Consider the following 14,109-nt stretch of genomic DNA (forward strand, 5'->3'; position numbering starts at 1 on the left):
TACCTCCTACCAGCGCTGAACCGGACCCAAACAACTAAGCACATAACAGCGTGGTGCTCCCTAAAATGGACACTTTGACATTTTGAATTTGGGCTGTTTATTTTTCTTTAACAGACACTTGTCAGCATGTGGGAAACATTTTTGCTTTTAAGTTTTCATAAAATGGCTCGGCTGCATTGTTAGCGTCGCTGAGCATATCTTCCACTTGCAGCCTGCTGTGCCCTTTGGCTGAAATGAGGGAAAGCTTATAAGTCATTCTGAGATTTACCTGGTGAAAGCGCAAAACTTCACACACAACCATGTTCTCCTCTATGATTACAGCTAGAAAACCCTCTGACCACTAATCTCAAGCAAAAAGCAGCGCTCCCCCCTGCTGCGGTGCTGGTTTGTACAGTGCGCTGATAAAAGTGATCTCATATGACATTTGATTGTAGTGTAGTTGACAGCTGCCATTGTCCTTCATCAACAGAACAAAAGAAAAGCAGTTGACTGAAAATAAGCTGTTATTTATGATTCACTACAGCACCACCACATCCACTGTTGTCTCTGCTGACATGATTTGGAAATGATAGAAAAGTGGATTAAGATCAAATACTTAGTTGCAAAATTAGGGTTAGGATTAGGCAAGAAACTAAAAGCAAGAACTCTTTTTGTTCTAAAACTGTGCCCTGCTGCGCTATTTTCATCCCTGGTGTTAATCCCCATCTGAGCAACATTTGTCCATCAGTGAAGCCTACAAATGATCTCCTGTGCAGAACGTTTCCTCCATCCACCTGACAAGGGATGTCTGTGTCACATCCATGAATTCAAATGAAGTTGAACTTTTAAGTCAAGATCCTGGTGTGCAGGAGAGAGGCTTCTTCATTATGGGCTTTCATGGTGGTTTGCATATAACGAATTAATGCCCTGCCTGATAAACAGCCTATCATATAATCAGATATAATATATATATCCTTGATTGTTTTTATTTATTTGAATGATTTTATGTATTTATTTTGATTTTTCACATTAAAATTTGGTTAATTTCAACCTTTTTTTTTCCTTTACTAAAAATAGGTCAATAAAAATTATCAATAAATGTCTTTGACTGAAATAAAAAAAATGATAAACCTCAGCCTGAGTAATACAGCCGCATGGCAGCTGTTATAATTTTCACCTGATTTCAGTTGATCACAGATATGTTCTTTAATAACCAAGGTTACGGGATCCATATTAGAAATGTTTTTCTATCAGCAGATATATTGTTATTAGAAGATAAACAGACCACACTTTAAATAACACTTACATCAAACAAATGCACCCCACAACACACACCCGCATAGAACTGTAGTGATAGTCAATTAATTCCTTAGATTCCTTCCTTAATAATTCCTTCGATCAAACTGTAGTTGCAAACTATTTTGAGAATCAATTATTTGTTTCAGTCAAAAAAGTAAAACGTCTGCTGGTTGCAGGTCACTGCAGTACTTTTCTGTAGAATAACAACCATCAGTGATCCGACGCAAATTTTAGATTGATTTCTAATTACTCAGAGCAAGAAAATAGTTAAATGTATTTTAATCTTAAAAATAACAAATTTCCACCTAGAACCATCATGAAAAATAATCATAGCCTATGAGAAAAGGCTGGAAATTTGTACAAAAATAAAAAAAAGTTGGAAACATTGCTATCTGTAATAAGTGAGGGTATTTTGTTTCAACATTTCAGAGCTTTAACACAAAAATTCACTGAGTTATAACCGAGACAGAAAGTGTTACAACCATCCCTGGTCTCCCCTACTTTATTTTTAATTGAGTTTAATTAATTAATTATTTGCATTTTAATGTCAGGAAATTGGGACTTGAGACCACTTGTTAAGTTTTATTGACAGAGACGATGATAGTTGCTTAGAAACCAAGAAGCATCTCCAACTGTGCAAACAGTAATGATATAACAGCAGCAATTTCCACATGGTCAGTGTGACCAACTGTGGCTGAAATAAGTAATAATGATCACATTTTCTTTGTCTTTTGTGTATTATATATAAAAGCAATATTTCAATGAAAATACGGACACTTTTAGGAAACGTCAGGTACCAGCAGCATTGTATATTTTTGATTGAACAGAGTTATTGCACATATAAAGTTGAAAACAGTCAAAATGAACACACTGGCTGTTTGTCATTTATGAGAATAAATGAGGAGTCTTTGGGTTTTGGACTGCTGGTTTGGGCAAAACAAGTCATTTTAGGATGTGGCTTTGTGCTCTGGGAAAATGATGAGCAATTTGAGGTTTAGTGTCTTCCTCAAGGACTCTTTGACGTGCAGACAGGAGGAACAAGGGAATCAAACAACCGAGCCTGCAATTAATGAACAACCCAGTCCACCTGCACAGCCACTTTAAATGATCAAATATCAATTGTGGTATCAGCTGGATTCTATTACCAAAGCATCCTTTCACTGGAAATTGTTGTCAGTGAAATTATATTTGTCTCCATCAGCTCCCAAATGTGGGACAAATGTTTCAGGATCATGAGTCACTAAACACTTGTTACACTTAACACTTGAGAAAAAATCTGTTCACAGTGACGCCTCTGGATTCTTCAGATTAACCAGGAAACTGTTACTGTCAGGGTGCTGAAAACCCGCACGGACACAACAAGTGTTAAGAGAGAAAATGTAGTCTTTCTGAAAGTGTGAGAGCAGCATTACAAACTAAACAGAGGGAAATATGTAAACCTTTCACTATTTTACAGTTTGACTATTTTCTGCTTTTACTCTTGAAATTCAATTTAAAAAAAAAAAAATATCAGAAATGAAGCTTCAGAAAAACTTGAGGCTCACTGACCGAGTGTGAACTTCACTGTTGACTATTATTGTGTAACACAGCAGTTTGTGTGTGTTGCGTCAGAACGCTGCTCATATCACAGCCCTGTCTGGGTTATTTTTACCCACAGTCAGTCTGCTAACTGTAAGCTCCGTGGCCACTAAGTGAGAGAGGATAAAGTGTCGGGACCCCAAATGCATGTGTGATCCTCTTAACCATCAGTCAGCAGCGCTACACTCAACAACAACAACAGGCAGGCAACACAAACATGACCTGACTCTCATCAGCAGCCTTCTCATTTAGTGCCATGTGTTTGTATAGCAAGCTCTCCCCACTCTTCATCCTTCATCCTATACAGTAATAATCATTCAAGTTGTTGTAACAGCAAGTTGTTTTTAGAGAGTGTTAATTTAATTTGACATTAATATGAAGTAGTGATATGCCCATTTTTATTAGGGTTATCATAGAAATATTATAGTATATGAATTATTATATTATAGGAATGTAGGATTGGGAGGTTACTTTAAAAATGTATTGTGATACACTTACTAATAACCTGTTAAAAATGTAGTCAGCAACATAATCCAAGTATTACAAGTATTTAAGTAAAGTAACTTGATTAATACGATGCAACTAACAATTATTTTTAGCAATGATTAGTCAGTTGATTAATTTATCAAATAATCAATTATTTGTTGTGAACAAAGCTCAAGATGACGTCCTCGAATGTCTTGTTTTGTCCACAACTCAAAGATATTCAGTTTACTGCCAGAGGAGTAAAGAAAACAAAATATTCACATTTAAAGCTGAAATAAGAGAATTTTTACTTTTTTTAAATAAAAAAAAAATCAAGTGTTTTATGCTCATTGTTAGGTTTATTAGTTTATCCAGCTGTTCCTTCATTTATTGTGTGCAATTTATTGATTGGAGTGAGTGATTGATTGATGGATTGATTTTAAGAAAATGTTGAAATTTCCACCCAGTGAAGCATTTTTTTACTAGAGGCCTTATTTGGCAGCTGTGTGTGCATTGTGCATGGTAGGATATCGTTCTTTTTTTTTTTAATTGTAATCCTACTAATAATCCCCATTTTTACTAAATGTATTAGTAATCTGATTACATATTTTCTATCTGTAACTGTAGTTGAATACAGTTCCCTTTTCTGTATTTTGTATATGATTACCTGCAGGAATACTACAGACAGCAGTGTGTCTATGATCCTCTCATTCTTCTGCGACTACATGTTGTTACTTGTCACTTGGATCATGAAAGTAACATTACTCTATAGAGCAGAGCTGAGCAAAATGTGGTCTGGGGGCCCGGATGCTATACTATAGATTTATAGTAAAGTAAGTAGTAGTAAAATATAGCAAAGACAGTCAACAGCATTTTCCTAACCATTAAACTGTTCTCAGACCTTTATTTTGAAAGGGGTCAGTGCTGTGTTCATTGGTAATGATAATGGACTGTGTCTTTTATATTTAACCCAGTGCTGTACATCCATGTTGTTCTTATTCTACTTTTGCTGCAGCGCTCGTTGCAACCTGTATGCAGCAGCATGGTTCACTGTAAAACATCAAGGTTTGGACACTGCAAACTAAATATTAGTCCACAATTCATCACATGGCAATTCAGAAAGGATGACCGACAGTAGAGGTGACCTATATAGAACACTTCTGATCATTTCATTATTAGAGATGTGGTCATTATTAGGACCTTAAATCATTTGTGTCTGACCCACAGCAGCCTGATCAATTTCTCATGTTGCCCCACATGAAAAATAATTGCTCACCCCTGCTATAGATCATATAGGTTACAATATAGTGTAGAATTGAATTTATAGTATATAGTTTCACAGATGCAGTTGAAACTGACAAAAGGGCGGGACTAAGAGACAAGGACACAATTACAAATCGATCAGCTACTCCAGCACCACGGACAGCTCCATGGATTTATCAATACACACACCCTGCCTCCCAAATCACATACTTTTTCTTTTCACTTATCTACTTATATACTGCTGCATATAGTATGCATACAATTGGGACATAAGCCTACTACTTACTAGTACTATGCTGGCTTGCATAGTGCAAAATGCGACTGGATGCAATAGGATATCCGGGTATTTTTGCACTTGACATACTGTTTATTGAGACTCATAAAGGATCAATGAGTCAGCCAGACTAGACTAACATATTCAACTACACAACCCCTCTGCAACTGCACAGTCCCTGATTCTCAGAGATGGAGAGAGGGGCTAGCAGGTTAACAAGGGGGATGCATTTTGGTCATTTGGCTAGCAACGGGTGTTAGGGAATTTTCTAATTTTAGGTATCATACAAAGGCATTGAGAGGCCTGCACTAATTCTTACCAGACATACTGTCTGTCTTCTAAACAATAGATGCAGCTGTTTTCTCCTTTCAGATAAACAAGGAAACAACCTGAAATTGTTGCTATGGTGGCTGAGGTCAGAGAGGTGCTTCTCTTGTCTCTCTGAAAGGAGCAGACATCATATCATTTCACTGATTCTGACTGATAGGAGTAAAGGGTGCTAAGCTGTGGTCTCAGACCTTGTGTATTCATACTTCCTGTGTTTGGACCAATAGGCTAATTTTATAGGTTGTGGATGTGTTGGGTCTGACCTTATTTGGGCATAGGTTCATCATGACCTCATCTGTAAAGTTGAGGTAGTAGTTTAGTAGTAGGTAGTTTAAAGACTATCATGGACAACCAAAACTCCAGAATTGAAGGAGACATCAGGACAAAGCATGTGCTGATAATTTCTTCATTCTCCTTGGCCAAGTAGTTTCAGCGTAAGACATATTGAACTCCTGTGGACTTAACCCTTTTGATGTATGGGCAAAAGATAAAGTCTACGACAATGCAGTATCACATGTTTTGCAGTGGCTGACAGACAGCAACTCTGTCTTTTAACAGCAGCAGTAAGGTCATATCCATTTCATCTTTAATTATTTCCTTTAATTGTAAATTGCTGCCAAATCAATGAGACAATGCTTAAACCACCAGTTGTTAAAATGTTTACATCTCTGATACTGTTATTACCAATGCTGATTAGCTCCCGCTGTGATCCATGAATAAATGAAAAGACTTATCCAAACAAACACTAAAACCTGTTGTTCCTGGTCCAACATGTCTCTCTCCCCCCGTCATCAGCTCATATTCAGCTTTAATTAAGCTAATTAATCAACCATGTGCATGTGAGTGTCTGCACGTATGCAGGCTTGTCTCGTCTCTGTTTACATGCATGTGTAATACGTGCGTTGCCTGGCAGTAGAAAAGAACAAATGCCAGAGTTGAGATGGTTATCTCTCTAATGTAATGACGCTGAATAATAGTGTAGATCGAATTCCATTAATGGCGAAGGTGACTCCTTTTCTCACAGGGTCTAAAAATAGGACTACCAGTCTCATCAACTTCCATTAAAGTGAAGGGTTTGTTCTGCACGCAAACCAAGGTTTAACGAAAATCGAGTTTTAAAAAGTCTTAGAGTGATAGTTAAGATTTTTTGAAGTGGAAGCAGCAGGAGTGCCAGTGTGAGACAGTGAGAAATGTATTGCTGTGGACAGGGTCGCAGCAAAGTGTATTTTAGTCACTTAAAAAAGTCAAGTTTAATGGCTTGATACCAACAGGCACAGCTGTGTCACATTATGGCTGTTCAGTCTGCACAGAGCAGATCAAACAGCAGGAAGTCAGACACAGAAACAGAGAATCTGGTCAGTTTTTGAAAAGGCCACGTGCAGACTTGCGATCATAAAAACACACAAAAAGCCTATTATCTATCATAGAAGCACAAAAAGCAAAGAGGACCAAATCAACAAAATTTGAGTAAGTCGAATAATAATCAGGCTGGCAAAATGTTCCGCTGCTAAAATGCATCTGTAACACTGCTGGTGGGACATGTAGCCATGTGGAGGATGGATCAAGACGTGCCATGCCCAGTGGAATCAGCGGGTAAATGTACGGGATGCTTAGAAACTAACAAAATGACTTATTTTGCAAATGGAGTCTGGTTGAGCTAGAAAGAGTGATATTTGGCTTACATAACAGCAATTTCCCTTTGGAAAAGGCTGACTGCAAACAAGGTAAAGCAGGGAAAATGTTCTAAACATAGCATTCACTTAAACAGATTACAGTTTTGCTGCTGACCCAGTCGGTACTCCTGCTGCTTCTCCAAACTGGGGGCATGCTGAGCTCCATCTACTGTAGGTATTACACTGACTATAGATGAGTACCTCATACAACCCCACTTCAAATAATCCGAACTATCCCTTTAAGTCACCAGTCAGGTCAGAAGTTCCTTTTCAGCTCAGTGAGTCGAGGCAGGCAGTGCTGGGGTCAGTGGTTTGTGAGCATGAACACACTCATGGTGCTGTGAGGGCTTTGGATTCAAGTGTCAACCTAGTGACACGTGCCCTCGTATGAACTTCACAATAACGTGGTTATAGAGAGGCAAACCTTTCTTTTCTCTGATCATCAGTCCTATTTTAGGGAGTGTTAACAAGTGGCCAACATGGTCCGACTAGAGGCAATTAAAATGCTCAGTGAAGTGAGAAGCAGGGCAGATGGTTGGGCAAAATGTGGCACAGTCCAGCTTGATGCACCACTGGTGAGACAGGTTTTCTTTGCTAAGGTCTAAGGCACAGTGTGCCCACCATGGCCGCACTAAAAATCAATGTATCTACAGTAAAACCACTCAGTTAATCCTGTTGGTTACATTCTGCTTTCCTGCCTACTATTCTGAGCTCACATTTTGATAAAAGGTAACCAAATGCCAGAGTTGATCTGTGATGTCACATGGCAGCAGACAGTGATATACCTGCCTCATATGCAACTAGAGATCATGAATTTCAAATCCTGAAAACTCTGAGCACATTTACATAGTCAGGATGAAACCTGAAACTTTTTACTGTTGATTATTCAACAGGTAAAGGATCCAGATCACAGACTAAGCTAGCTAATAAGCTAATATGATTGAGGCAAAAAAGATAACAAACAAAAACTGGTACCAGTTCATGATTAGTCAGTACCAAAATATTGGCATATTGGCAAATATATTAAACATTGTCACTAGAAATATTAGTCGGTTAAGCTATCAATATTTTATTAATGTAAAATGGCAGTTAACTGTTGCCTCTATGATGTTATGCAGCCGCCAGCTACTAGTCAGGGCTGCAGCCCCATCAGACAGCAGGCCCTCACGCTGTACGCCATAAACACATACGCTCTGATGGCCCATGCAACCCCAGATGTTTTTATCAGACAGTCAAGTTGGACAGATGACAGCTCGTGAAACCAGCATGGTTTGGCGGTTTGTTTTAATCTAGAAAATGGAAATAATGTTGAATGTAGACTGTGACAGAATAAACTGGTATATAACTACTTAACTGGAGCAACATGTGACCACATTCGGCCCAGACACAGACATTAACCTGCAAGCAGAGCAACTGCTGCTGCTGCTAGCAGTGCTAACATTAGCCACACTGTGTGGTAGGCTGGCAGATAACATCAACTCCAGGTCGTTTACCTGCAGACACTGTGATCATCTTCGGTCTGAAAAGGCAAAGCATTTAGTGAGTTGTCATGTTTTGTAGGTTAATGTGCAATGTTTGTATTACACAGTGCAAAGAGGTGCGCATTTCAGCTGCATTTAAAAGACGATTTGGTGATTGTAGACTTTAAATGGCTCTTAATACAAAGTATTTTTTCGGACATTGTTTAACATTATAAATCAATAAAGTGCTCAGTTTTAACTGCTTTCTGAGTGTTTTCTTAGTGTTAAACTAGTGGACTAGTAAATTTTGTGCTTAATCAACAGGGAAATTAGTCCAACATCCCTAGTATTGGTATTGATAAAATCCTAACATCACCCATTTCTAGCAGAAATGTGACTGATGTTAAAAAAACAAAACAAAACATACTTTTCAGAGAATATTTTACCAAGACAACAATGTGCGCAATTACAGAGAAGCAACACTTGGCTGTGAGGGAGGCAGGAAATTGTGCCAACAGTAACAACCAACCGCTGTCATTTTATTAAAGTATTTGTAGCCTGTGCACCACCAGTCAAGAAATTTAGCCTCCACTGCTGCTTATTCTTCATTCTGCCAGGCAGTATTCATTCTAGACGTCTAATCAAAGACTTATTTGGACTGGGACGCCAGGTGAATATAAACTAGCAGGGAAAAAAAGAAAACCAGCAACACTCAAGACCCCAAGGACTGGATTTGAGCACTACTGCTGTAGACGGTGTCACAGACATTGATTTTGTCCGAAGACTAAACGCCTTTCTGAGCTGAAGGCAACAACTTCACCAGCATCTGAAAAACTTATCCCCATTAATCCTGTGGGAGTCGGGGCCTTTACCTGAGCTCTCTGACTGCAAATTCTGGGGACATTTGAGACATAGGGGAACTTGACTGCGGTTGGCCTTGAAGGCCCAAACTGTTCCTAAAATGTTAAAGAGGTACTGCAGCAATTCATTGTTGTACTTCAATATTATTACACTTCCATTAAGTCAAGGGACAAAAAAGAATAATCAACACTGAGGCAGCAGAGGCTGAAGTATCTTGATTTTTGTCCCCTAGTACAGGTCAAACTTTAGGACGTCCATTCCTAGAAAATGCCCACATCTTACAAACAGGCAAAAACCCTGATGACATCATCAGGGCTATTTCTTACATACTTTAGAAAGCTCCCTCCAGATCTATAGAAAACACAAAACAACAGTTTTTACATGTGCTGTCGCACTCTATGATGAGTAAACCTGTAAAACCTGTGGAGTGCCCCTTTAGCAGAAAAATAGGGATCAAAACTTGCCTTGACCCTCGTTCTAAACTGAACTGAAGTAAATTTTAATATGCACGTCCACAGTGCAGCAACTAAGTTCTGCGGCTGTTAAAAATCCAACATGAGTAAACGTCTGCGTTGTCTGGAAATCTCTGGAAAACCTGAAAAAATCTGGATAATAGACAGACATGAAAAGTAAAGTAAAATTGTCCAACTACATATCCTCACGATTAATATTTCTTGTGCATGTCTTTGAACTTAGCGAGCAGTAAGCAGTAAGAGACGAGCAACATTACACGTAAAATGTTATGCTGCAGTGACGTTCCTGCAACATAACATTACAACTTGATGTTGCAGCAATGTTACTGCACCATTACATTTCAAACGATACATTACAGCAACACCGCTGCAACATTACACTTAAAATGTTAGATTGGAGCAACATTCCTACAGTATCACACTTACAACATTACATTGCAGCGATGTTATCACAGAATTACACTTAAAACAATACATTGCAGCAACATTCTCGCAACATTGCACTTAAAACGTCTCAGCAGAACATCTCCAATAAGTGGTGGAAATGTGTATTAATGTGCTGGTAACAAAAGGCTGGAATGTCACTTGGTAAGTTGCCACATCTTTTACAAAACGTTTGTCACAATTATGCTCCTGCAACAGCTTTGTGTGAGTGAAGAATGAGATTTCATTAATAATGTTGAAATAATGACAAAATGGGTAAAGCCAAATAATAGAACAGCTAGAACAGTCTGGTAAGTTCAGAAAATGACATCACTTTACTGTAATGCAGCCTTTCAAACCAGGAAAAGGCAACACTTATGCCATAACAACATCAAATACACTACATCTACTCTCTTATCATGATACAACATATAATATCGATATACTGCCCGGCCCTAGTCGGTAAGTCTAAAGTCAGGAAATGATTGTGACCATGGAGCTGCACTCACGTACAGTAGTGTTTGTGTAGACCTCAGGATGAACCCACACATCACTCAAGCCTTGCGTACAGTTCAGCCTGCAGGCCCACTATGAGTTTAAAGTTCACTGTCATATAGAAATAATAAGTGACACTGGTTCTGTGGTGGTTGTATTTGTACACAGCAGGCCTGCACACTGTTTACTGTGATCACTCACAGCAGGTTACATGACAGATTGCATCCTTCTGTCTGTATCTATAATAAGGTTCACACATGCGTTGTAGTGATAGGGCATAAATAATTGCTCAGTTAGCCTGCAGCCAGCAGTTTATCAACAGGAGTGTCTCCATAATCATCATCCTCATCATCATCCTCATCATGTTATCATCATCCCTGCGTCCATCAGCTCTGATGTCGCACTGTGGCTGTTAGGCCTCTCCTGTTTCCATGCCTCACTCTGAGCCATGTTACCGACAAACAGGTGCCCACAGCGCCACAGACACCGACAGGAGCCGGTCGTCACTCACCGGGAGAGTAGAGCCTGGCCAGCTGCCGGGCCCCGGCGTGCTGTGGTCCCCAGCGAGGCGCCGCGCTGCGTGCAGCCGCCCCGTGCTCATTCCCGTTCGGATCCTCCTCCGCCATGGACCGGTGCCTGATGTCGGTCTCGGAGAGAAGCGACGCCGCCATGACTCCTGCCCGCTGCAAGCTGCCGCTGCCCCCCCGCTCTGCCTTCAGCTACAAGACATCAATGATGGATGTGTCCGGTCAGTTAAGTGTCGGTGTGTTTGTGGCTGGATGCAGCAGGAGGAGGCTGGACCAGCTGATGCTAGCTGCTGATGTACCGGAGCAGCCTCGTGCCACCCGGAAATACACGGAGGGAGCTGCTGACACACAGACCTCGGACCTGTTTCACACACAGACCTGTTCAGCCTCTGTCAGCAACAGCTGATGGTTTCCTACAGAGAAACACCGCGTGCATCGCATGTACAGTTTTGTGTATGCGGGCTGTTAGCGCGCGCTGTTTGTCAAACAAACTTTATTTCTGCATCCAGTTCAGCTGTCACGTCAGCTGCAGGGACCGTCTGCATTTTACACTCCTGGTGAAAAGTGGAAGTGGTGCCTAAACTTCTGTTTCTGCTGTGTTTATAAGCAGCTGGTGATTTGTTAAGCTAATTATCCATCTAGATATTTTTGGTGTGGGTTGCAGTTGTAGAGATGTCTGTCTTCTCTCCGGTACTCAGCTTGTGGTGCTCAAAGAACCAACAAAAATCCACAGACCTTGTTGTGAGCAGTTTCTTGGAGGAACTATTTTGTTTCTGCCATATAATCTTCCAGAACTACTTTAGAATCTATCAAAGCTACTTTCTTTTCTACTAGAGAGAAAATAGTTCATACATGAAACTGCTCACAATAAGGTCTGTGGATTATTCTGTGTAATGTTTGGAACAAGACACAGATTTTGGATTTTTCGAATGTATTTTTTTCTTGCTTTGAGTGCCATTTAGTCCCATTATATCGGAGAGACATTTCTACAGATGATATGTCCAAACCAGTGCACCGACGGACACCAAAAAGGATAAATAGCGCTACAGGCCAGGGGAAAAAGATCTGTTTTTGATTTTGGGTTGAACTGTCCCTTTAATTATCAACAGAGGGGGTGGCCCAATGAGTTATGTGTAGGGTGAGGGTTACCCTAACCTCCTTGGATTGTATTTTCAGTGACACGAAAGCTATTGAATGATCACATAAATATTGTGTGTCTCTATGATCCCCTCCCTCTTCTGTGACTGCATGTTGCTACTTTTCACTTTGTCTTTAATGTCTCTATATAAAGAATATAGGCTACAGTATGGATAAATTAATGTTTATATCCTTTTGAGACAATTAAAGATGATGAAACTGACAGAAGGCCAGGACGAAGAGAAAAACTCTCAATGAATGAAGTGTGCTACTTCAGCACCGCGGACAGCTCCATGGATTTCTCACATAGCAGAGTTAGGAAAAACATTGTGGGGAAAAGTGGCAGCAGTGTGAACGGGCCCAGACTGATGGCATCACCTGCGACTCAGTTTGTCAGGTCGTCAAGGCACGACATGTTTCAGCAGCCAGTCAGCGTATAGTTAAGTTAGCACAACAAGATAAACTGTCAAAAATGTCAAAAAGAGGTTTGGACGAAGGACATAGTGGATCACCTCATCAGTCTGTTTGAGGAGGCTTTACTGTTAAACTGACAGCTTCACTGTTCACTTTTTCCTCTGCTGCTCTCCCTCTCCCACTCTGCTCAACCACACTCCCTGCACATACACCTTTTATGTTTTTGCCATTTAATTAACACTAGAAATACAACTGTAGCAATGAAATACACTATCACTGCACTCATTCCACAGTAAATGGGAGCACATTCTGCCAACTGAGTCCTTTGTGCTTTAAGATGCTACAAATTACATTCAGATACAAAAAAAATGCCTAAAAAATCACAGTTAGAGCTGTCCAGAGAGTCGTTGTGATGGAGATGATACACAGTCTCATCTAATCACAGTGGTGTAAACTGGCAGGCTCTCAGAACATTGCAGACCTGTACGTCACAAGTAGCTGCAAGTTTTAATTCGTCTCCTCATGAATCTTTGGTCTGAACTGGGCTTTAGGCTGCTGATATTTCAGAGCTATGGTCAGGGGCAGAGAATCTAAGTTGCACAAAACAGGGGGTAAGAAGGGGGATGTATTTTGGTCATTTTATTACAAAGGGGGTGGCATCATCCTCTTAACTCACCCGGTGTATGTAAGCCAGAATGAGCGTATCTTGTCTGTTCTTCTCAATGGTTTTATTTTTATTTATTCAACCAGTCTACTACCAACTTAATATGGTTTATTTTTAGAAGTAGCAAAAAAGGGAAGTAAAGCTTAATCTCACTGTACAACCTGTGTTGTATTATGATAAATAAATGATCAATGTAAGGACAGAACAATCCATGCAGAATGTTTTACAGTATTCTCTGCAGAAAAAAATGAAAGCAACAGATTTATACACACTTACACATACTGAGTGTGAGCCTACAGGGGAAATTTTTTACAGTCCAACTTAAACAACCAAGTGTATAAGCGCCAACCTTCTGGCAGGGAGGCTCTCAGTGCTGTGAAAACTCTACTGCCCAGATGCACAAATGGAAGGCTGCAGACTGCAAAAAATATATACATACATCTAAATACGTCAGTCAGTCAATAATAAAAACCACAAACCTACAAGTCAGATCCTGAGGTGGCAAACCTTTTTGCAGACTGTAAATATGCATAATTAATTATCAGTCATGGGCTGGCAAGGACATTTTGGTAGTTAATTGTTTCTTCCTTTAAGTACACAGCTTTATCATTACATTTGTGATACAGCAGGACTCACCTTAACATATATTTTTAATCTTAAGTGACGGCTGAAGAATCCTAACAACTTAAAGGAGGAATATTTAATATATTTACTCTACTGTTATTATTGTTTCTTGACTTATGCAGCACTTTTTACTGTCTATTTTAAGTTTATAGTTTTGCACCAGTATATCAAGG

General features: G+C 39.7%; 1 protein-coding gene across 1 annotated transcript in view; it reads right to left on the minus strand.

Annotated features, from left to right (window-relative positions):
- The window catches only part of peds1a (plasmanylethanolamine desaturase 1a), a 61,233-nt gene extending 49,560 nt beyond the window's left edge, over positions 1-11,673 (minus strand). Inside the window, exon 1 of the mRNA XM_084734880.1 lies at positions 11,082-11,673. Coding sequence (XP_084591006.1) covers positions 11,082-11,241 — 160 coding nt within the window. The 5' untranslated portion in view covers positions 11,242-11,673. The remainder of the gene's footprint in view (positions 1-11,081) is intronic.
- Positions 11,674-14,109: the final 2,436 nt, after the last annotated feature.

This window comes from Lutjanus erythropterus, chromosome 13 (assembly GCF_056507025.1).
Source record: "Lutjanus erythropterus isolate fLutEry1 chromosome 13, fLutEry1.hap2, whole genome shotgun sequence".
NCBI classification, from domain to species: Eukaryota; Metazoa; Chordata; class Actinopteri; order Lutjaniformes; family Lutjanidae; genus Lutjanus; species Lutjanus erythropterus.